Raw genomic sequence first — 26,061 nt, forward strand, 5'->3', positions numbered from 1 at the left:
CAACCATTTGCCTAAGAATTTCATGAATTCATTGTTTTTAATTGCTGAGTAATATTCCATTGTGTAAATATACCACATTTTCTGTATCCATTCCTCCATTGATGGATATCTGGGTTCTTTCCAGCTTCTGGCTATTATAAATAAGGCTTCTATGAACATAGTGGAGCATGTGTCCTTATTGCATGCTGGAGAAACCTCTGGGTATATGCCCAGGAGTAGTATAACAGGGTCATCTGGAAGTGTCTTGCCCAGTTTTCTGAGAAACTGCCAGACTGATTTCCAAAATGGTTGTACCAGCTTGCAATCCCACCAGCAGTGGAGGAGTGTTCCTCTATCTCTACATCCTGGCCAACACCTGCTGTCTCCTGAGTTTTTAATCTTAGCCATTCTGACTGGTTGAGGTGAAATCTCAGGGTTGTTTTGATTTGCACTTCCCTAATGACTAATGATGCTGAGCATTTCTTAAGGAGCTTCTCAGCCATTCAAAATTCTTCAGGTGAAAATTCTTTGTTTAGCTCTGTACCCCATTTTTAATAGAGTTATTTGGCTCTCTGGAGTCTAACTTCTTGAGTTCTTTGTATATATTGGATATTAGCCCTCTGTCAGATGTAGGGTTGGTGAAGATCTTTTCCCAATTTGTTGGCTGTCGTTTTGTCCGATTGACAGTGTCCTTTGCCATACAGAATCTTATAACTCTTGATTACCTTTTGAACAATTTAACTGTCTCAACAAATGACCAATAATGTTGCCTTATTCTTAAACTACTTTTCTGAAAAGTATTTCTGAAATTATTTCTGAGTCCCTGTTTTTTCATTTTTCTTTTATATTACCCAGTTGCTTTCCCTGATTTACCCTGCATGTAAATTATCTCTATCTTATTGGCGTCTACATTCCTATGCATTTAAAAACATTTGAAGTAGTTATTTTGTATTTGACTCTTTAATAATTATAATCATTACCTTAATTGTCTCTTATTTCTTTTGTCCTTTACAAAATTCACAGCTCTCCTCTTATTCAACATTTCTCTTGTTATGATGTTTCTAAATAAATTACTATTGTACCACAAACAAATCTCTGCATGATTAGGTGGCCTTTGTGCATTTCTACTAGGAACCATTTATTTATATTGATGTCAGTAAGTCAATTTTAGAAAAATAAAATCAACTCTTGTTATTTTACAATAATTCTAAGTCAAAGCATGCATGTAAAAGTAAAAATAATCTTTTGAAACCAATTAAATTTAATTTGCTTATAGGAAACAATTATGTTCATTAGCAGGAATAAACATCCTAGCATTTTACAGAATTTAAGTATCAAAGCACAATACATTTTCACAGAAACAAATACATCACTACCATAGAATCACGCTAATGAAAGATTTATACATAAAGTTGTTTACTATTATGTAAACCAGTGGTAATAATAATGTAATGCACCAGTTCATCCTTGTTAGAGTTTTTTTTTTTTTTTTTTTAAATTATACTTCCTGGCCTGCAGGAGTACCTGCCAGGATAAAAAGGAAAAAAATGAACTCAGATTTAACCACAACTCTGTCAGCTCTTTCTGCCATCTTGCCCTCTACTACATGATCCCATGATTCCACAAAACTGCTTGGGCTTTCCCCACATGCCAGTGTGGCCCCTCCCAAGGAACCAAATATTCCCAGTCGGTAATCAAAAGACTATTTTAATACAAAATAGCAAGCATCACATCAGGACTTAATATTTAGCACAATGCAACTTAATATAAGCGAAAAACTGCCCAGCTCTAAGGATAAGGCAGATAGAGATTTGGAATAGGTGAGAACACAGTACTGGACTGGTCTGAAAAAAGGTAACTTAAAAGTTTCATTTAGTTTTAGGGCTGATTGCTTTTCAATGCACAGATAATTTTCTAAGAGTCTTACAGAGTCACTTTAGAAACACTTCATCAGTGGCATATACAAAGCACCATATAATATAATATAAGAAATATAGAACATCAAAACTATGTAATTAACTTCAGAAATAACTGCTAAGAAAATATAGCAATATTTAACACAGGATTTCTAAAACCATTAAATGTTCATTACTTTCCCCAAAGCTAAGGTCCTATGTTTTACTTTATAGACTTTGTCTATCAAGAGTGGCCCACATTTGAAGTCTGATGGTGGGCTGGCAATAGTTGCTCTCTTCTGTACAGTAATGTTACAGTTGTATACAAACTTCAGAAATGTGGCATTTGGAGCAGGCTTTCTGTTCCCCTTTCAAATGTCCCCAGTCAAACAACAGCGAATACCCGGAATGCCTTTCCTCCTGTAGGGTTCTGTAAACTGAAAGAGCACAAAAGTGACATTAAGGTCATCTGTACATATAATCCTCCTAATAAATCTTGCTCTTTGAGGATATTCAAGCAAGTAGCTCCATGAAGCCAGATGGCCCAACTGTCTCAGACTGCCATAAATAACTGTTCTGGGGATGCTCTGGTAAGGACATAATCCTCTAGGTAGTGGTTGCCTGCAGGACTGAACATTACTAATGTAACTTGAGAAGCTCATGAAGAAGGGTATCCACTCTACAGTTTCACAGCATCTTCAGCATGTTATCAGGAATTGCCTACTTAAGTTCTAATACAGTGGAGTTAGGCAGCTGCTCTTTCACCCCTGTTGCAAGGATACTGAGACTGCACTTGCAATTGGTTTATCTCATTAATAGTTATTTACAACTTAGAGCCTGGCCTTAAGTAACACTCTAGAGTACTGGCTTATATCATTTCCTAACTTTAATGCAATACAAATGCAAACTGTATCACCATCACACAGTGTAAGTCATAGCCTTGATAGTTTTGAGAAAAATGACAGCGTAATTTAATGATCAAATTTGGAAAGACCTAAAATATGAAAATTCTCTCTCTCTCTCTCTCTCTCTCTCTCTCTGGCTCTCCATCCTTCCCTCCCTTCCTCCCCCTTTCTCTGTTTGTGTGTCTGTGTGTCTGTGTGTCTGTGTGTGTCTCTCTGTGAGTGTGTGTCTGTGTCTATGTCTTTCTCTCTACCCAATGCCATTTGGGGGTTATTTTTATTTTAAAACAAATAGTAAAAGTAATGTAAAACTATGTATTTTTATTTTAAGCACATGGATTATTTATATTTTATACAAAATTTTGTTTTCTAATTGATGCACTTAAATATTCCTAAGGACATAATAAAATTTCTTTCTGTATTTATTCTCATACAATTAGTAGGGAATGAATTTTAGAGAGAGAAAGTGAGGGTACTGACCAAAATAAGCATGCACAACACACTGACATGACACAGCAGTCATACCTGTACATATAATACTAATTTAAAGTCATTTCAAGGTCATGAACCAAGATGCAGAAAGTCTCCTTCTCAGCCATGACTTCCTGATATAATCCCATGTGAAAAAAAAAAGGCACTCGATGTGTGAATCTTGATTGGGAATGACAATCTGGACTCTCCATGAGCTCCATGGGATAGTCTTAGTGTTTTTAGAAACTACTAGAAGCCTGACTCCTTTATATTATAATTTTGAAATATGTTTCAGGAAACATCTAAAACTTAGATATCTGCATAAATAAATGGAATACTAATGATTTTTAAAATTTGCTAAAAGTTTATTTTTTATATTTTAATAGTTTATAAACTGAGTAGATGTAATTTTCCAAGTCATAAAAATATATGTCTCATTAATGAGCCAGATAGAGTTCATTTACATCACACTAAGTATATGCCTTCAAATCAAAAAGGAAATTATTTCTAGGGAAAATAAGACTCGTTGTGTTGGTCAAATACTTTATCAGATAACTGGATTAGAGAAATACTCAGTGCCTTGCACACCTAGAAAGAAATATAAAAACTAATCTAGAAAATCTGAAAGAGGATGAAGAAAATTTCCTTTTTATAAGATCAGTTAACAAAGGAGTGGTTCTCTGGGTAATCTGATTTCCATGTTGTTTTTTCTTAAGCCTGCAGGAGACAGGCACGTCTGGTACTACAGCTCCTCTCATCACAGAAGAAACAGCAGCCATGCAAGGGCTCAAAGGAAACACATAGTTTTTCCACTTAAATAGCATTCTAAGTAGAACTGTAGCAACAGGTAAGAGAACCAAGTAAAATGTAAAATAATATATGTTTTGTTGGACTTTACCTTTCTGAGAATATTCCATTCTGAAAAGAAGCAGTGTACATTTTTCTTTCATCCACAGGCATGACATCCACATAACCACCATGATTTCGAACCACCCCAGCATGCACTGCTGCTCTGCAGATACTAGACAGCTGAGCAAGTGAAGACAATAGCCACCATTAGGAAGAAATTCCATGCCAGACTTGACTAGCCTCTGCTCTATAGTGTAGCCAGTGAACAAGTATTGCATAATATTCCACAAAATAAAGGGGTATTTGGGAAGTAATGCATCAAACTAGTTCTCAGCAAGTTTGAATTTAGAAGCATAATGTACCTTACCATAGCCAATATTGGAAATACTTGTTCTATCCCATCAGAATTTTAATACCAAAGAAGTATAGAGAAAATTAATTTCTTTTAATTCTTCAAGCACTATTTGTTGCCATTCATAATTCTCAGCCTTTGCTGCTAGATATTGGTACATTTGCAGTGAAATAGTCACAATATAGAGGAAATGGCCCTCCCTTCATTCTGATTACTTATAAACAATTCATCCACAGCCTTCACATAATCTAAGATCCATTTACCAGAATGTAGGCATATATGAAATGGAGATTTTTTCCCCTGATAAAAACAATCTATACACAACCATTTTACTCATGCCATGCTCACATACTCAGCTACAAAATCCAAGCTAAACAGGAATCCTATAGAGGAGAAGCTTTATTTAATGTTTCTGATCCAAATTTTCAATGTATAAAAGTACTCTCTTCCAAAGTCAAATCCTTTTTTTTTTTTTTTTTTTTTTTTTTGGACCATGAACATCATCCCTCAGTGTAAACATTGGCTTCCATCAAAAAATTTTATGGAAATGAATCAGCTGGTTATCAAGGAAAAGCTGGACAGGAAGGACCTGGCTTGATTCAGTAACCCACAATCCATTTCACCTCCGGATAGTCTTTCCCCAACCTGCTGCAGCCACAACGGGGATGGTTTCACAAGGGTTTTAAACTGCGTGCATGTCTGGCCTGACCTTGCTCTATCACAGTGTACTGAACCCTGGACATCAGTCAGGATTTATTAGTTCCAAGAGCCTGAAGGCCAAGGTGTCTAATCCTTCTTCTGTTTTTTCTCAATTACAAAATGCAGTCTGTCAAAGACTGCATGTCCTTTCTCTGAGGAGAAGGCATCTCACACAGCAGGTTTAAGTCAAGACCTCATTGGTCACTGAATGCTCATAATGGACAAAATTAATATTGAATATTGAAATTGCACATTTCAATATTCCTCTTATTTTATTAAAATAGTGGAATCAGATTCTCCCCTCAAGGCCCTGGAAATGCTTCCATGTGATGATCATTAATCCTGTAGATATTTAGAGTACTGTTATACTCTCAAGCATGCATTCAACAGGCATTCCCCTTAAGCTCAGAGGTCAAGTTTCTTCCTACACATACATTAGAAGAATATATTATTAATATAATGCATTTCATTTGTGAATATAGTAGAACTTTGGACAAAGTGAGAATTAATACAATCTGTGGTTTAAAAAAAAGATGTAGTAGCAGGATACATAACATGCATTGAGCTCTACAGGCAGAAAGAGAGCAACATGCAGAGGAAGCGAAAACAACAGGAGGGAAGCCAGTTGATTCCTTCCTACCTTTCCATACCAACCCTAACTGGGAGACTACACATCTTGTGGGTCTGAAGAAGACTGGGAGGCTTAGTCTACAGTTCTGCAATTACTGTGCGATAAGAATCTTCCAGTTCACTAACAGCTCATATTATCTACAGGCTTTAGCTAGGACCTTAAAATCATCTCAGAGTAGAACTTTAAATAGCAAGAGATCCCCTACAGACAGAATAGTGGGAAAGGGATTTTGAAAGACTCTATTAGACACGACTAAAATGAGAAGTTGTGGAAATTAAAGGGAAAACCTCTAAGCTGAGCTGAGAATAATTTGAACTTACCTGATTGATAAGAAAAGTAAGTATATAATCCAGGCTTTGTTATGCAACCAAGCATCTAGACTATTTCACTGACTTCATACATCACCAAGAGACTTTCTACATTTGTTTCTGTAACTCTTTTAAAATTTGCCTTCCAAATATCCACTGCATGAAATCTGAATTCACCATCATGAAAACAGAATGTCCATCTCCATGGGCTAGTCATATTCCTTCTTCCTCACTTGCTCTGCCTCCTCCCCTCTCGTTAGCTGCAGTTTTATGTGTTCAGAGCCCAGCAAAGCTGTCACTGTTGCCTGCTGCATCTACACTCACCAAAATTCCCACTAGAACTGATCTTCCTAAAACCCTCTAGTGATCAGTACTCTAAAAGGCACCTGCAATGAGTGTATTTATTCTGAAGCCATTGCTACTAGAGCTCGTGTTCCAACCAACCTAAAGTATCACATTAGAATGTGCTGGCATTTAGTTCCCTTTTGTATGTACATTAACAAATTACCTGTTTACAACCCTTTATTATTTCTCAAATGCCTTCTTGACAGTGAACATATGAATATATATATATATATGCATATATATACATATATATATACACACATACACACACACACATATTTGGCGAATTATAAACTATGTCTAGTTCACATTTCAGACACAGAAGAACCAAAAGAAAGTTTGGGGGAAAAAACTGAATTTTCCTTCCTCATACAAAATGCCTCCAGGCTCTCTCATTAAGGGTCTGATATACAGGAAAGACATGCAATAAAATAGTAAAAATAAATAATTATACAAGCATATTTATGTAAATATTCATTTATAATTAGGTATTCTGAAAATATGTATAGCTATTCAGAAACAATCCCATGACTCTGTATAGGACATGCATGCACATCTAAATGAGCATGTATATTTAGATCCTTGCAGATATTGGGAGCTGCATAAGTCAGCATACTTACATCAGAATAAACTCTGGATCCGATGACACGAGCATATTGTGGATTTGCCTGCCTACAGTTTCGAGGACAGTATACTCTGAAGAAAAGAACACACAAAGTAAGCTGGTATGTTCAGTGCTTCTTAGAAATGAAGTCAGCATTGTAGAGCCTGCTTGCCTTCATCTCTCCTACGAGAGATCAGTGGCATGAGCCCGCACTTGACACTGTGCCTCCTTTTCATTTAAGTCCATGTTTTGTTGTTGTTGTTCTTTGGGTTTTTATTTGTTTATGTTTAGACAGAAGCCTCTGACTTGGGAATTTAAAGCAGAAAAAAAGCATAAACAAAGCCCAGTAGAACTGAGTTTGGAACACAGGGTTGGCAGAATTTGATAAAGGTGTGACTTGGCAAATCAGTGTGACTGCTTGTCACTCACTATGCTTCATATAGCATGCTTCTTCTCTGTGTTCACAACTTAGGTGTCTTGTTTAGGGTCACAGTCTTAGTTTCATCTACAAAGAGTTAATTTCCAGTTCTTGTCTCTGGCTGGAATGTATCTATTTGCACTCTGAATGTCTGCTGCTTTTCTAGCACTTCCTCTTACATCCAATAAATATCTCAAACTTATCTCCCCAAAATATAACTTATCTCCTGTCAAGTCCTACTCTTCTATGCACTTCCCATCACAACACAATGTAAACCCATAATTGCTGGAATCTCAGGACCTTTACATTTCTATTCTCTGCTTGGAATTCTCTTTATCCTAAAAGCCTACTGCCATTTTAATAACTGATCGGTTATGCTAATTTTAAAAACTTTCCAAAAGCTTATTTTTAAATTGAAACATGTAGCTCATAATAATTAAATACAGTTTTAGAATTCAAGAAACTATCAATTCATATTTTTTAAAAATGATGCTACTTCTTAGTTGATATTCTCTCTATGTGTCTGTGTGTGTATAGTTCTTGCCCTCCACACACACACAAATAGGCACTTAAAACTGTGAAAACATTATTTTACATAGTATATGGATTCAACATTATAACTGTATGAAATAACCTTGAACATAATCATATTCATAAGTTTTCTAATAGTATCAGTAATAATAATAATAACAGTATTAATACTTAAATTGAATGTACTCTTACCAATTCAGATATATCTTCTTCAGGAAATAGCTTCAGTTGTTACTTCTAAAATTTGTGTAAACCCATATAACACTCTGTACTGTGTATACCTCATTGAATATATAAGTTATAACCACTTAAAAATAAATAACAAGTTTTAGAGAGTGGATTCTTATAAAGAATATAGCTGGAGGTTCTAAAAACTGAAACATGTCCACATTGACTAGACATGATCTCACAAAATGTAAAAACTTCTGGGAATTTATCTTCCTCCTATGGCTGTCAGACCACCTCCCTTTCCCTATGCTCATGCTGTGTGTAAATTGTGTCTTACTCTTGCTTCCATCAACAGCTGCAACTTGATTCTCTTCCTACTTAAACAGTTTAGGTAAAGAAAGATGTGGTGTGGTACTTATTTATGCTATTTTTACTATTATTCCATATATTCCTGATAAGGGGTAATCTAATAGCCAGTCCTTGACTCCCATTTGCTTATATGCTGTGAATAAAATTGCTAATCACTCATTTAAGCTTTCAATAGGCATTTAAAGTTCTAATTATTCACAGTGAGACATTTAAGGTTTACATCAATAATGAAGAATCATATATTATATATTTATTATTTATTTTAAAGTTTACTTCAGATATGGAATCTCTGAGGACATGAAAATACAGTAAGTTGTGGGTCTTCACTTTCTTTTTGAGATAATTCCTTTAAGATGACAGGATAACCATGTCTATGATCGTAAATCATTGAAAGTGTGAGCCTTCCTATAGACAGAAAAGGAAAAATCTTTTTTCAATCTTAATTGGCACTGTTTTCAGTTACCAGCTCCAGTTTTCTTCCTCTAAATTAGGGATCTCAAAACAATGTTAAATGTGAATCACATTGATTTCTGTTGGAAGAACTTGTAGAATGAATTATATTGACAGTCTCACATGCATCCTAACCCACATTACTCTGGAGATAGGCAGGGCCTTTGTGGAGGGAACTTGGCTAAATGAGGTCAGAAGAGAAGAACCCTTATCCAATTGGATTAGTGCCCCTGAGAAAAGGTTAGATGGGAAAGAACTCTTCACATCATGTAAGAACACATGTAAGAACATTTATAAACTAGAGAGAGACCATCAGTGACCAAGTCAGTGACACCTTGATCTTGGATTTCCAATCTTTAGCAATATGAGAATACCTGATGTTTATAACATCCAGTGAGACATTTATTATAATAGTCTATTTGAACTAGTACAAACCTTGTGTGGCACATATGAACATGTGATCACATGAATAAATTCTTATCCCATGGAATGGCAACATGTAGAGAATATGCAGTAGGTTTCTGGAGCACATGTAGTGTGCAATGTCTAGGAAGCAAGTCTAAATCACAAACAATTCTAAACCACAAAACCAGAATTTTATAAAAACAGATATCACAGATCAAAGTGGTACACATTAAGTGACTATGCAGATACATGTGCACATATGCAAAACGATATATTTATTACAAGGTAAAGAAGCTGTGCAAAGGGTTACCTGGGGCAATGTGAAGCAGGTTTATGAAATGGACAGAGATGTTCCACTGTGGTTTCACAAGTCACAGCTTGAACTGAAGGATTAAAGTAGAAAGCAAGTGAATTCCTTTGTGAAACAACCCAGACAAGGTAAGAGGACAAGTAAGAAAAATGTACAAACCTGTCACTTTGGAGACTGTGAAGGAATTAGCAGAATGATATTTTCTGAGGACAAAAAAGAAAGAAAGAAAGAAAGAAAGAAAGAAAGAAAGAAAGAAAGAAAGAAAGAAAGAAAGAAAGAAAGAAAGAAGGAAGGAAGGAAGGAAGGAAGGAAGGAAGGAAGGAAGGAAGGAAGGAAGGAAGGAAGGAAGGAAGGAAGGAAGGAAGGAAAGAAAGAAAGAAAAAAAGAAAGAAAGAAAGAAAGAAAGAAAGAAAGAAAGAAAGAAAGAAAGAAAGAAAGAAAGAAAGAAAGAAAAGTTCATATATTAAACTTTTTAATTGGTTAACATATACTAAAATGTTAAGAAAATCATCTGTTATTGAGCTATGGTTAATTTGCAAGTGATATTTCAACATTATTCACCCATTAAATTACTTGCTTAGTATTAAAGATGTAAAACCTTAATATTTTGTTTTTATCGGTGTCATATTATTTGTTTAATATTCCTCATTTATAATGTGATCCTACAAATTAAGATCTTTCTCTTTACAAAATGTATCACAGTTCATATTTCATTAGCTTTTCTATAACAGATAATCAAAAATGAAGTTTAAGATAGAAAGAGTGTCCCTTAGCACATCATTAACTATATCTGCTTAATAATGACTATAATTTATTAATGATTATTTATAAATTTTGTTAAGTGAATAAACTAATAAATTAAGAAGAGACATTGTCAATAAGTAAAACCACACAATTGTACAGAGAACTTCAGGACACTGATTTGCAAGGAACATTCTAAAGATTATATGTTATAATTATGAAATCCATTTTTGTTGTTTTTTCAAGACAGGATCTCAGCATGAACTCTGACTGTCCTGGCACACACTGGCTGGCCTTGAACTCACAGAAATGTGCTTGCTTTTGCCTCCAAGATGCTGGAATTGAGGAAGTATACCACTATACCCAGAAACGAATTCCAATTTAATCTGTGAACGTTCATACAATTGTATACTTACAGGGAAAGAGTATATGCTTCAATCCCTAAGCAAAGTTTCTTCTGTGAAGTTCAATATTGTTCTTTCCATAGAAGGGAAATGACACTACTCAAAGACATTTAGAAAGAGTACACTGTTCTTCTTTGAAGCACACATGAAAATGTTCCATTTTAGAATGAGACACATCGTACTAAATTTGAGAAACACTCAGAAAGTGAATTAATGCTTTTCCTGTGTTTAAATTACACTTAAGTAAACAAAAAAGACAAGAGTACATTGCATGCTTAGAAAACTCTTCAAAATCTTCTCTTACTTAGTGACCATATTTATTCTATTAGTCAAATTACTATTGCATGAAATAAGACATCTTTCATTGCATAAAATAACATTCAATAAATTAGTCTTCTTTAGGGTATTTTCTATCATAGCTGAAAAATTTACTCTTTAACTTTAAAAGTTAGCTATAATCTAAAATATCTTTTATTTTATAAGTGGAAGAGTTTGTCTACATGTATTTATGTCCATCATGTGTATGATTGATGTCTGTCAATTCTGTAAGAGGGAGTTGGGTTTCCTGCAAGTGAAACTACAGATAAATGTGCCCTTCAGTGTGGGTTCAGGGAGCCAAATCTGGTCTCCTGAAAGAGTAGTCAGTGCTTTTAACTACTGAGTCATCTCTTCAGCCCAGAGGCTAACTATAAATCTACATATACTTACAGAATCTCCTGAAAATTAAGAATTTTATCATGCCTCTAAACAAAATGATCACCATCATTTTATGTATGTAAATAATAAGCTAAACTTTGAAAAATTAGCAACTTCTTTTCCATAAATTCTTCTACTATTGGGTCAAAGATATGTTAGCTCCTCACAATTTCATTTCATCGGAGAGAAAAAATTGCTTGGGCTCTTACCCAATTGTCTGAATGCCATTTCTGTTGGATTTGATGAAGAAATGCTTTCTCCCTTGTCGAGTGACATCTACCCACCCGCCTTCATTGTCTATTATGCCATAGTGGATGGCAGCTCGGCAGATACTGGATTGCTTTCAGGAAAGAAAGAGACAGAAGATATTAAAGAATTCAAGCTCTATATGAAGAAGCAAATGACTCTTTATATTACTCTAACATAAACAAACATTTCTGAGGAAAATAACAAATAATACACTTGATATAAGTTGCAATTTCCACATTAAAAATAGATACTGTATGAAAAGGTTGCATCCTGAAATAATTTTCATTTCCACTTACCATTTCATAATGTACACTCCCAATGACTTTAGCTTTACTGTGCAAGCAGCCAGCAGGGCACTCGTACCTAAGTGACAGTTGTGGGAAAGAAACCTTAGTTTCTTTGGATACCAGCACAGAATGTGCACACTTCTTTTATTTTGTCAACTGATGCTGGACTAGCAGTGACACCCACCTGTTGCAGGTTGTCCCTTTACACTGGTCTCGTAATCTCACTTCACAAGAAACAATCTGAGCTAAAAGAAAAACAAACAAACAAAACCCAGATAGTTTTAATAATTCCAATGCTTCTAAAATGGGCTTTGCATACTACTATTAAAGCATGGTATCTTCTCTCTCTCTCTCTCTCTCTCTCTCTCTCTCTCTCTCTCTCCCTCCCTCCCTCCCTCCCTTGCTCCCTCCCTTCCTTTCTTTCTTTCTCTTTTTTCCCTTTTTTCCCTTTTTTTTCTTTTTTCTTTTTGAAATAAGAGTTTCTCTTTGTAGCCTTGGCTGTCCTGGATCTCACTCTGTAGACCAGTCTGGCCTCAAACTTACAGATCTACCCATCCCTGCCTCCTGAGTGCTAAGATTAAAAGATATCTGTGTTTCCCAGCGAAAACATGGTTTTGATATTTTGAAAATGTGCAAATAAAACTAGGACCATCCCTGCAAAGTCTAAGCATCTGATATGTGATTAAGCTCTTACACATCTGCTGAGTATTGATGACATCATTTCTGTTACTATCGTCTGATCTTGTCCGCACATGTGTGTCATGCACCAGAGACTGCTGCCGTTCAATTTCATTTGTTTCTTCTTCTCTAGGGGTATGATACCTGTCTGATCCTTCTGCCAGAGGGAAAAGATTACAAAATATGTAAGTAAAAAGATTTTACTTACATGAGTAGAAATTATTGAACAAATTCTTTATTATACATGATAATGAAAAAAAGTACAAATTCAGTACTCTTTACAGCACAGGTTGTGGCACATGATCATGGTTATATGACCCAACTGAAGTGAAACACACATATCAGCTTTCAATACGTGTGTGTGTGTGTGTGTGTGTGTGTGTGTGTGTGTGTATGTTTGGGCCTAGTGGACTCATCTCTAATCTAGTTCTAGTAATGGCATCAGTGTTTTGTTTTCATAAAGACACATGAATCTGATCCTAATCTCTAATAATACCAGGGCTTAGGAAATCTGCATCTCCCCCCACCAAATGAAAATATCCCCTAAAGGGTAGGTATGCCCTTGTTATATTTTTCAGCATCAATTCCTATGAATTTTCTGACTTTTAAAATAAACTTCAAGTTGCAAAGTTCTTCACTTTAAATAAAGAATACTTTCAAGCTTGGCACTGAACTCTCCCACCTTGGGTTAGCCAATAACAAAAGCTTATTGTTGTCCTGCTGTAAAAAAAAAGTGTATATTTCCATTTGTTTTCCTAAACTCAGAACCTAGAAGGAAGGTGTGGATAAAGAGGAGTACTGGTTTTAAGAAGGATGCACTGATTACCAGTGAAGGGCAGAGAAGGTGCAGCCTTGAAGGTACATGTACAAAGAGCATCACAGGAGGACATGCTGCAAAGTGAGCAGGACACCAAAAAGGGACACAGGATAGAGAGGAAGAATGGGTGTTCCTGCCCTGCTCATCCCCTCAAAGGAGCATTCAGACACAAATGCAAACAACACACGCCTTCCCACGAGCATGGGGCAAGGAGGGAACATGATTCTAGCCTTTCTATCACAACCTTCATTTTGTCATCAAAAGTGGAAAGTATAAGGTAAAACATGGCCACAGCTAAGATCATGGTTTTACCCAATTCCTTATCATACAAATAATATTTTCCGGCATCATTAACATGGCATTATATTTGTATTACGTGCTTCAGAGACATGATTTCAGGAATTTCAGGCTGGCCTTGATACAGCTGAGGATGAGTTTGCATTCCTGGTTCTTCTGCCTCCACTTTACTAGTGCTGAGAGTAAATGCAAGTCTGACTACTCCTGTGGCCAGGGATTCAGTCAAGGGCTTCTTGCATGCTAGGCAGGCATTCTGCTACCTGATATTTTCATGTTATGACTTCAAATCTATTTGAGAGCACCACTTTTATAAGTTCTACAATATAATCACACTCTTAAAATTGTTCCAGCTTAAGAAACATAGGATATGGTGAGAGATGTGGAGGGAGAGAGAGGGGGAGGAGGTGGGAGGGAGGGAGGGAGGGAGGGAGAGAGGGAGGAGGAGGGGAGAGGGAGAGGGAGAAGGAAAGGGGAAGGGAGAAGGAGAGAGACAGACAGACAGAAAGACATGTTTGACTCACTATGCATGGGTCAGTACGATACATAGAGGTGTACTTTTGTCCAAACTCTCAAAGCATTAAAAGTGAATTAACTTAAAGTGCTAAATCCTTAAACATGACAGTTAAGGAGACAATTCCCAACAACATATTAAGATGCCTTCTAAGATATAGAATGTCTTTCTGAGGTAGGAATAAATGTTAGAAGCAGTTGTTTAAAACTTGCTACTGTTCTCTAGGCACATGACCCCTGTCAAAATGGATTCCTTATACGAATAGTTTAAAATTAAATTGAAATAATTATTCATTATATAAAATCACCTCTTCAAAGTTCATTTGACAACTAATGTGGGTTTAGATTCCTTTTTAATTTCTCAGCGCTGGGGATTCCACTAAAAGCCTCACAGACATGTGGCAAACCCTAGCCTTTTGCTATAACCTGCAAGAACATGCATAGCGCCACACAGCTGACAGATGTTTCAAAGTGAAAGCTATAACCATGTAACACTGACCTTTGTAGCACAAGTTTTCCCTACAACCTCCTCCGAAACTGGGTGGACAAGCAGAACAAGGCCTTCCATGTTTGTAAGGTGCGTGGCCCCACCAGTTTCCCCTAAAGAAATGATGCACTCCATTAAGAAACAGTCTTACAGCATTACTAAGACGGTGTAAACATCACTACATAAACATTTCCAGAGTAATGACACAGGCATCTTAAGATAAAGATTTCTGTATGTATTTAGTATGATTCCTTTTGGTCTAGGCTTACATATAGTTAAATGTCTCATTATATTGAAAAATTTCAAAGTAACTTCATATCAATGTTATTAAAAATCAAACATTTACCAAAAACTGAATTCAGAAGAACATTTACCTATCCCACACATCTTAATAATTAAATGTGATTCTTAGCATAGTTATCAGATTTTTAACATAATCTTTCAAATCTTCTTTACATGTGTAAAACATATTCTCAACTATGTATAGCTAAAAACATCTCATCAAAATTAGTAAATATGAACACTAAAATGGCACAGCAAATGAAACTTAAAACACACAAAAAATGTGTTTTATTTCTTTAGATTTCAATAGTCAATTCCCTTTCTACATTGATTTTGCATTTCAACAACTATAATCACTTGAAACTTTTTTTAAAAAATGAGAATTTCAAAATTATTTTCACATTAAGAAAACTTTCCATTAGAAATTCATGCCCTGTCTACTTACTTGGGAGAATAATTGCACACCAAATAGACAGCTTTGGGCCATATCTGTCCCCAGATGTTCATGTTGTGGCACAGATTGATGGCACAGCCTATTCTGCTACTAGTAGCCCACACCACCTGTGTTAGAGAAAAGAAAGGCTCAAGGAGTGCTAAGATGGAATGAGACAATAGTGCATCAAAGGAAATGGATATAAAACAAACTACAGAAACCCAGACAGATCATTCATGCTAAAGTGAGATGTGCCCAACATTTGTCTTGTCTGTAATTTGGTTTGTGCTTTTTATGCAATTTATAAATAAAACTTAAAAGCAAAGAGATCTCTCTGCAGTACAATGTCCACATTTTCAAATTAAAAATTTACTAAATAATTCAAGTTACATTTCCATATTATGCTATGGCCATTTCTATGAAAAAGCTTACTAACTAAAATAACAGATGTCTGTATAAGAAGTAAATGTCCAATGCTCAGAAGCTCCCCCATTCTAGAAACAGGGCAACAGTGACCTTTGTCTACTCAAGCCTGTCTTCCTTTGTTTGACTTACTGATTAGGAATACATTCAATCCTAAACGTGAATTTGAAATATAAAATATATCCATACATATTATAAATTCTGCACATATGTAAATATAGTGCATAAATATAATATTTTTGGTATGAAATTATTTCAAAGATGGCAAACTGTTCCTTAACAATATTTATTGAAGCCATAATAAATTATTTTATATGTGAAGTCATTAAAATAACCTTTTAAGGGAAGTATTTGGAGTTCTGTGACAGTGTTATTGCTTATAGAAATCATTATGACTATTACAAGGGATTAGCAATGCTATACATTTCTTAAATAATCACATAAAGTAAAGCAGAAAGACATACATGTTTGTATGTTCTCTGGTAGTTACAGTAGCTGAATTTGGAGCAACCAACTGTAGCTCACACAAAGCATACCTGAGTGTAGTGTGTACAAACAGGGCCAGAGCATCGGAAAGGACAGTAAGGGTCACACTCATGTTCATATGGGTAGCTAAAATCTCTCACTTCATCATACCATGCTTGTACATGAAAGGTTGGGGGTCGGTATCTGTTAGAGGGAAAAAAACACAAATAACAAGAAGAGTGGGAAAAAACATATAAAACCAACAAAGATTGATAAGATTTGACAGAAAGTTCATTTACAAGTCCTAAATATACAAATGATATGAAAACAGGCTAGAAAATAGGTGTCTCTTCTGGTAGGTTATTTGAGTTTGCTTAGTGGTCTGCTCTTTTAATCTAGGTAACAAGCATTAGAAAACATTTTATTCATGACATTTGTGTTTCCAGAAATAAAAAGCTGTGCTTTCTACTACCTTCCCCAGTGTGCCCCCAAATTCTGTCCAATGGAGGGCAGCAGGCTCACGGGACCATGCTCCCACAAACACGTTTCAGCCCAGGATTCTGCAGATCTCTCCAGCTCCACATCCCATGTCTAACAGAAATAAAACATAGATACACAATGTTCACATTGGACATTTCTTCAAATATACATCATGGGTTCTTGTTTTCTCCTTTCTTTCTTAAGTGAATACATTGGTCTAGTTTTCTCTCATCCCTGGAATTTCCCTTATCATTTCCCTAGAATTTTTTTCTCCATCAGATTTCTACATAACTTTTCTGACTACACCTGCTTCTCTTCTAGTGTGCCTAAATTCTTTCAGAATTGACAGAGTTATACGAATTTAATTTACCTGACTTTTCTACCTTAATATAGTCAACAAAATCCCACAGGTATCTAGAGCAAGGTTTCCACATAGAGCCTATAGTATCTTCAGAACTTGATCCTGGTCTAAGCATCCTTTGGTGATTTGCCAGCCAAGAATCTATCTTTGGTTTTCTATCCTCCATTATGTAAAATAGTCTCTATGTTACCTCTCCAACTCCTTCAGAAGTAATCTCCACCCTCCATGATGTTCTCAAAACTTTGTTCCATTCTGTGTTTATCACTATTACCAAGCATGGCAATATTAATTTCCATATCTACTTCTCCCAAAAGAGTATGGGTTGCCTGAAAGTAGTTGTTTTACTCCTGCCTGTATTTTTGTTCTATTTCCTGTGTTCATTATATGGATACAATGACAAATAAGAACAAGTTGGATATATGAATAAATATTGATTCTGACTACAATCAAGTATAGACTATTCTTATTTACAAAATCCAATGAGGATGTCTGTCTCATTTAAAACTAATTTAGAAAAATAAAAATACAAATTGATAATTTAATGAAAATTTGCCAGTTATAAAATTAGTATTCAAGTTTTTACCCATTCAAAACATGGGCTGTGGTTATTAAATTGATAAACCTATATACAAATGAGAACATTGGCACTTTCAATACAGGACTCCATATGATAAAAGGACAGGAAAACAGTCCTAGGAGCAGAACATTTGAACAATTTAATGGAGCGGTAGATGAGCAGAAAGGACAAAATAACACAAAGATATGTAAATACAAGTTGATGGGTGACTTAATTTAAGCTGTCAGAAGAAATGATGGGGCAATACAGTTGCCACAAGGGGATAAGGGAAATAACAAGCATGTGTCTGTGTATTTGTTTGGTAGAATTGCAGAATGTTGTAATGTGTATACCAAGATGATAGTGATATGTTTGCCAATAGACTTATGAATATGCAAAAGCAGTTCTAAAGAAACGATATGTTCTTAAGATATAATTTTAAATTAATTATGTAGAGATAAATAACTTCAGAAAAATGATATAGAGCAATAAGAGCAATGAAAAAGTCTAGGATTATTAAAATTGGAATGAAGAGGTAGCCAACATCAAATTAAATGGAGAGAAACTTGAAGCAATCCCACTAAAATCAGGGACTAGACAAGGCTGCCCCCTCTCTCCATATCTTTTCAATATAGTTCTTGAAGTCCCAGCTAGAGCAATTAGACAACATAAGGAGGTCAAAGGGATACAAATTGGAAAGGAAGAAGTCAAACTATCACTATTTGCAGATGATATGATAGTATACTTAAGTGACCCTAAAAACTCTACTAGAGAACTACAGCTGATAAACAACTTCAGCAAAGTGGCTGGCTACAAAATCAACACAAGCAAATCAGTAGCCTTTATATATTCAAAGGATAAGCAGACTGAGAAAGAAATTAAGGAAATGACTCCCTTCACAATAGTTACAAACAGCATAAAGTATCTTGGGGTGACTCTAACCAAACAAGTGAAAGACCTATATGACAAGAACTTCAGATCTCTGAAGAAGGAAATCAAAGAAGATCTCAGAAAATGGAAAAATCTTCCATGCTCGTGGATTGGCAGGATTAATATAGTTAAAATGGCCATCTTGCCAAAGGCAATCTACAGATTCAATGCTATCCCCATAAAAATCCCAACCCAGTTCTTCATAGAGCTAGAAACAGAAATTCTCAAATTCATCTGGAATAACAAAAAACCCAGGATAGCTAAAACTATTCTCAACAGTAAAAGAACTTCAGGGGGATTCAGTATCCCAGACTTTAAACTTTACTACAGAGCAATAGTGATAAAAACTGCATGGTATTGGTACAATGTCAGGCAAGCGGATCAATGGAAGAGGATTGAAGACCCAGAAATGAACCCCCACACCTATGGTCACTTGATCTTCGACAAAGGAGCTGAAAGCATCCAGTGGAAAAAAGTCTTTTCAACAAATGGTGCTGGTTCAATTGGAGGTCAGCATGCAGAAGAATGCACGTCGATCCATTCTTATCTCCTTGTACTAAGCTCAACTCCAAATGGATCAAGGACCTCCACATAAAACCTGACACACTGAAACTAATAGAAAAGAAACTGGGGAAGACCCTTGAGAACATGGCCACAGGGGAAAAGTTCCTGAATAGAACACTAATAGTTTATGCTCTAAGATCAAGAACTGACAAATGGGACCTCATAAAACTACAAAGTTTCTGTAAGGCAAAGGACACTGTCAAAAGGACAAAACGTCAACCAACAGATTGGGAAAGGATCTTCACCAACCCTAAATCCGACAGAGGGCTAATATCTAATATATACAAAGAACTCAAGAAGGTAGAACCCAGAGAACCAAATAACCCCATTAAAAAAAATGAGGTATGGAGCTAAACAAAGAATTTTCACATGAAGAACTTCAGAGAGCTGAGAAACACCTTAAGAAATGTTCAACATCATTAATCATTAGGAAAATGCAAATCAAAACAACCCTGAGATTTCACCTCACACCAGTCAGAATGGCTAAGGTCAAAAACTCAGGAGACAGCAGGTGTTAGCGAGGATGTGGAGAAAGAGGAACACTCCTCCACTGCTGGTGGGATTGCCAGATGGTGCAACCACTTTGGAAATCAGTCTGGTGGGTCCTCAGAAAACTGGGCATGACACTTCCTGAGGACCCAGTTATACCACTCCTGGGCATATATCCAGAGGATTCTTCAGCATGCAATAAGGACACATGCTCCACTATGTTCATAGCAGCCCTATTTGTAGTAGCCAGAAGCTGGAAAGAACCCAGGTGTCCTTCAACGGAGGAATGGATACAAAAAATGTGGTATATTTACACAATGGAGTTCTATTCAGCCATTAGAAACAATGAATTCATAAAATTCTTAGACAAATGAATGGAGCTGGAGAACATCATACTATGAGGTAACCCAGTCTCAAAAGATCAATCATGGTATGCACTCACTGATAAGTGGATATTAGCCTAGAAACTTTGAATACCCAAGACATAATCCACATATTAAATGATATCCAAAAACAATGGAGGAGTGGCCTCTGGTTCTGGAAAGACTCAGTGCAAGAGTATAGGGGAATTCCAGAACAGGAAAGTGGGAAGGGGTAGATGGAGGAACAGGAAGAGGGAAGAGGGCTTATGGGACTTGCGGGGAATGGGGAGCCAGAAAAGGGGAAATCATTTGAAATGTAAATTAAAAATATATCAAGAAAAAAAAGCAAATCAAAAATGGCATAAAGGAGAAAAAAATTGAAAGGAAACAAAACAGTAAGATAATACTATTTTTAAGCCAAGAAAAATGCATCATAAAAGCTAAAAGAAAACTAGTGGCAAATTCCACTATACTGAGAGCAAAGAGATTTCGGGAGAAGATGGGCAGTGATGTGAAGAGAGCAAGACAGGAGATTAGCTGCTGGATGAGTAAGAGCACTTCCAGGTCAGTGATGGAGAAATATGACCATAGAGGTTAGAAAGCAAGTAAAAAGCAGAGTCACAGATATTGACTTTCCAGATAGTTTATGGCTAATATGGTGGAGAAGTTAGGAAAGGTAAACGTGAGCTCTAAGAAAATGTGTTTTCTCTCCTTGATTTCAGAACCTGAAAGAACCCTAATATGATCACAAGTCTCACGATGAGACTCAGCCTTCCTACACAGACACATATACACATGAACACATACACAAACACACCCAAGCACACACACAGGCAGATGTGCTTGCATGCTCACACACATGCATGTGTGTGAGCACCCTCATATATACACATACACATGCACATGCATTTACAAACACATGTAGGTATGGAATTCTTTATTTCATATAATTTTTCATAATGAGAATTTTTCCCTTTTAGTTGTGAATATAAAATATGGAAAATGTCTTCACTATAAAAAAGTAAAAGTTTACATTAAGTTTCTATATTCTTGTCATAGTATACCTTTATTATTTATCAAGGTACCGAAACATATCTACATTCAACTAAAAATTAACAAGTGTTATACAATAGTTGATTATAACTAAAAACTTTATTTTATTTTGGGTTAACATCAAATACTCCAAAGACACAGTAAGTATAGGCTACCAATAAATATTAATTAGGCAAGAATTTTGTTTGATCCTATATATGCTGTTAATTTTATTATTTAGTTAAGTTGAATTACATATTTTAATTTATTATGCAAAATATTCAAGTGACTATTGTTATCTTTTCAACAAAAATTTATGCCAGAAATATGAATTTGAATGAAATCCCAGAGGATGAGCAAAATACTGTATTCCTTTTTCATCCAGAAAATTGGAAATATAATCAAGTTCCCAGGTAATCACCTGGAATAAAACATCCTTAAGAAAAAACAATGAAAGGTTTGTTGCCCAATTTGAAACACAAGATTGCAGCCTTTCCCACAGTGTTTTAAGTCACATTGCAAAACCACACTAATCCATAAGTTTTCCAGTAGGCCAATCTCATGCTAAGGAATATCCAGAAACAAGAGGAAAACCACACACACAAAAAAACTTATATGACTAAAAATTATAATGCCTACAGACTATAGTGTTGATTTTTAAATACTCATCTTACACAAGATGTTGCAGATTTCTTGTCTCTCCCTTTCAATCAGAGCTGCAGTGACATACAGCTAACAAATGCAAGGAGGCTCCAAGAATTCTGCGCCTAGGTTATAAAACAGAGCTTCTATTTGGTTCTCTTTTCAGATACATCTTAACTAACTTGAGCCAACACATTATGCAGCCAACCACAGAGGAAAATTGGCTGAGGACACTGTGGAGAGACCACACAGAGGGATCAGGAGCTGTGAGATTTCTTGGCCCAAGCTTGAGAATGGAGAGAGTATAGACCCTCAGGTGATGGTGGCTCAGATCTAGTAATAAATGAAAGCATCTCCCCCACCACCCACTGACAGGGACCACCCAGATGAGCCTACGGAAAAGACCTGAAGACTACTGAAGGCCAGTTTCTTCTTGCTTTTCATTGACTACATACTTTGGCCTGTGGGATTTTCCATAGAAACTGTAACTTTTGAGAAGGATAATACAACTGCTTCTAAACTCACAAATTTGTGTTTTCCAAAAGAGTATTTATATCTGTTATACAGAAAGTGAAATAAAATTGAAAACATGCTCAAACCAGTTTGGCCAACCTTCCTTAACTATAAAATGTGTCAGATAAAATACAAGGTGACTCAGAAAGGTGTGTTAAGGAGTAAAATATATTCATTCATGCACATGTATGTGAAGATATACGGATATAATGTAAGAACATTTAATGAAAACAGAGGAGTGAATTTGAAAAGGAGATAGGAAAGTGAAGGGTGAAATGATCTAATTATATTATAATCTCAAAAATAATAAATAATTTTTAAAAAAGCAACAACCATTTTTTTTGCTTAACACACATAAAACAAGAGAAGAAAGTCAACAGAATCTATAATTTATCATTGATAGTAAATATATTTATACGGACTGCAGCAGAAAATCATGTAACTAAATTTAATTATAAATCCATATTCAATATTAATTAATAATAATTTTAAAGTGATCATTATCAAATTTAACTATGCCTAAGTGTCTAAGTGAAGACTAACAATGTAAAATTTTTAAAACTTTCCATAATAAAGAAGTAAAAATACACTTGTCCTAGAAGAATTATTATTAAAGCTTAATGATAGCATGGTGCATGTATGTATAGTTTTTAGTACACATGTACTTGAGTATGCAGGATATTTCAAAGTTTAGACTGCCAATAACTCATACCCATACTATTTAAATGGAGGTTGAACTATTACAGATTTCTATTTAATTTTTGGCTTGTAAATCAAATCAAGATGCCTTAAGAGGCTTTTTCTTCCTCTAACCTATTCACCCGACACTAATTTGAAGTCAGCTCCAACACTAAAAGTACCATTTTTTCATAAAATGGGTACATGAGGTATGTCAGAAATAAAACATAGTTATTTCTGAATTATGTATAACACACACACACACACACACACACACACACACACACACCTATGGGAAAGGTATGTAATGCATTCCTTCCAATTTGGGGATGACTTCAGGTTATAACTACTCTGCCTCATTTGTTCTAAAAACTCTGTAGTGGGAGGGAACATTCAGAAGGCTCAGAGGCTGAAGATAAAGCAGCATTACCCTGAGGCAATGGATGATTATTAAGGTTTCCTAGAAACCACAGAGATGTGAGTTGGGCTTCTATTAAAATCTACTTTTAAATGAAGCCTCCGTGATCATGAAGAAAGCAGAAACCTAGACATTTAGAACAATGCCATTTCATTTTAATAAGTTTAATTTCTGATATGGAAATTTAATACAGATGGACTCAATAAACAGTATCAGTAGTCTGCTTTTCCAGGAATACTATTTCAACATCATAGACTTTAGTGAGCCTGTCCTCAGGGGCTAGAGCACACACTAGCCTGACACCATCCCTGTATTTGTCTATAAAATTTGTACTTATTCATCTCTTCCGACTGTTGAGGCATTTATAGCTAAACATTCCTCCTTGCTAGCCCTCTACAGCTTCCACTATCACACTTTGAAGAAGGGCTTCTTATCAAAATGCAAATTATGACGCAGTTGTACAGGACAGAAGTTATGGCATGTTCATTACCTGGAGCCAAGACCCATATGAACACAGAGCAGCAAGGTCTGCATTTTTACAGGCATCTTTCTTGGATGCTAAATTTATTAGTCTCTTTCCAATAGGATTGTTTTCTTTTCTTCCTTCTTCTCTTAAATTACTCCATTTTTAGATTCTCCAAAGGACTGTTCACCCAACACTCTTTTCTATACCACCCTATCAATCTGTTTAAGCAGATTTATTTATGTGTTGTTATATTTTCTTCCTCTGTCTCCATTGTTCTGAATCTTAATTCCCAAATGAGAACTTTAAAAAGCAGAAGCCTGTTGTGTCTTGTGAGATTTCTGTGACTCCTAATATCTAATTTGCCTCAGAGGAGATATGATTGTTCAAGTGTGCGTGTTCTCTGCTCCTCATCTCACCAGATCCCCAATAGTAGGCAATAACATACTTTGGTTAGTTAGGTTCAAGTGGTAAACTAACCATAATGCACCCGTGTTACACAAAAATAAACCTCTGCAAACTTGAATTCTTTTTGTGAGTGCTATTACCTTTTAATAGACTTTCTGGTAACACAGTCTACATTACCTTTATTACATTACTACAAACAATATCTTCATTATTCATATTGATGTTTATTTTTTCAGATGGGAGTAGTATGGACTGTGGATATAGCTTGGTCAGCCATTCTAGTTGAAATTGTGAGTACAAGGGACAGTGATACTTTTTCTCAAAAATAAGATGCTTAGTGATAAAGACACTCAGTGTTGACCTTTAGCCTTCACATGCACACATAGTCTCTCTCTCTCTCTCTCTCTCTCTCTCTCTTTCTCTCTCTCTCTCTCTCTCTCTCTCACACACACACACACACACACATGCATGCATGCACGCACATGCATGAGAGTGCAAACACATACACACATGTGCAATCACAAATGTTGCACACACAAAATAAACAGGCCAAAATAGCAATATAACTTATTGGTCTTTTACATCTTGATCAGTGGATATGGGATCAATTTGTGACAATGAATGTCTTCATTACATATATTTAGAGCTTAATAAATTTTAGTTATATTTATATACCAACAAGTTTTAGAGAGTCAAATCTAGGAAAATGCATGATGCAAAAAAAAAATCTCACAATAAATTACAGTATCTATTTACATATTGTATTAGTTATTTTGCTCATCACTGGGACCAAAGAACTTGTCAGAAACATGTCAAAAAGAACAGACTTTTGGATCAGGTTTCTGAGAGTCCACCATAACTGGAGAACTATAGTAGAGCAACTGGCCTGTGGCAGAGTAACCAGAAAGCAGTAGCTTGTTACATAGCAGCAACTAGAAAGGAGGGAGCCAGATGGGAACCTGAAGTGGGCATGGCCTTCAAGGCCCATCCTTAATGGCCTCCACGTGACAAAGCACTTCTAACCTCCTAGAACAGTACCATTAACTGATGGCAAAGTGTTAAAACAGATGAGATTTGGGTTGGCATTTTACAATCAATCTGTAACAAACAGCAATAACTTAGGCTTTTAAAGTTAAAGGAAACACTAACTGTTTCTATTTACTGTACTTGAAAGAGCCTCAGTTATTCTTTTAAAAGGTAAAAATGAAAAACTCCTCCTTGAATGAATTAGTTAAAAGAATCTTATGTAAACAAAGAAAATGAAACCACAATGTACCCTAAAACTTACAACAAATGCAAGTCTACATGCTTTCAACACAACTGCTGTATTGCACTCTTTGATTCTCTACACTGCTATTTACACACTTAAATTCATATATTTACATCCTATGCTGTCTGTATTAATTATCCCATAAAGGTAAAAAATTTGTATGTTCCAGCCAGTAAGAGATACATAGAGTCTATACCCCCAGCTTCCCTTACTTGTTAGAAGAAGTAAAATCAGTTTGATTAGCAGAATATTTTCCATGATATTTTTGAACACTACTGAGAAATAATTTTCTCTGAACAGTTAAAATATAAATGATGATACTAAACAAGGACTATGATGATTTATATGTATGAGTATGTATATATATATAGATACACATATATACATATAAGTACATATAAATATATATGGGAAGTATTTCTATTTGATCATCTGATGAA

At 35.6% G+C, this 26,061-nt stretch overlaps 1 protein-coding gene across 2 annotated transcripts in view; it reads right to left on the reverse strand.

The window, feature by feature from the left end:
- Positions 1 to 1,217: 1,217 nt before the first annotated feature.
- Positions 1,218 to 26,061, reverse strand: part of Crispld1 (cysteine rich secretory protein LCCL domain containing 1) — a 34,827-nt gene continuing 9,983 nt past the window's right edge. Inside the window, exons 3-15 of one of the 2 annotated variants that reach the window (XM_052175907.1) lie at positions 16,928 to 17,046; positions 16,527 to 16,659; positions 15,580 to 15,695; positions 14,865 to 14,965; positions 12,758 to 12,898; positions 12,248 to 12,308; positions 12,073 to 12,139; positions 11,737 to 11,867; positions 9,846 to 9,889; positions 9,687 to 9,759; positions 7,052 to 7,127; positions 4,146 to 4,276; positions 1,218 to 2,311 (exon numbers count right to left, since the gene is read on the reverse strand). In XM_052175907.1, the coding sequence (XP_052031867.1) occupies positions 2,260 to 2,311; positions 4,146 to 4,276; positions 7,052 to 7,127; positions 9,687 to 9,759; positions 9,846 to 9,889; positions 11,737 to 11,867; positions 12,073 to 12,139; positions 12,248 to 12,308; positions 12,758 to 12,898; positions 14,865 to 14,965; positions 15,580 to 15,695; positions 16,527 to 16,659; positions 16,928 to 17,046 (1,245 nt within the window). In that variant the 3' untranslated portion in view covers positions 1,218 to 2,259. Of the gene's footprint in view, positions 2,312 to 4,145; positions 4,277 to 7,051; positions 7,128 to 9,686; positions 9,760 to 9,845; positions 9,890 to 11,736; positions 11,868 to 12,072; positions 12,140 to 12,247; positions 12,309 to 12,757; positions 12,899 to 14,864; positions 14,966 to 15,579; positions 15,696 to 16,526; positions 16,660 to 16,927; positions 17,047 to 26,061 lie in introns of those variants that run through there. The other variant, XM_052175909.1, reaches the window with a different exon arrangement.

The sequence above is a fragment of the Apodemus sylvaticus genome, chromosome 3, assembly GCF_947179515.1.
Source record: "Apodemus sylvaticus chromosome 3, mApoSyl1.1, whole genome shotgun sequence".
NCBI lineage: Eukaryota > Metazoa > Chordata > Mammalia > Rodentia > Muridae > Apodemus > Apodemus sylvaticus.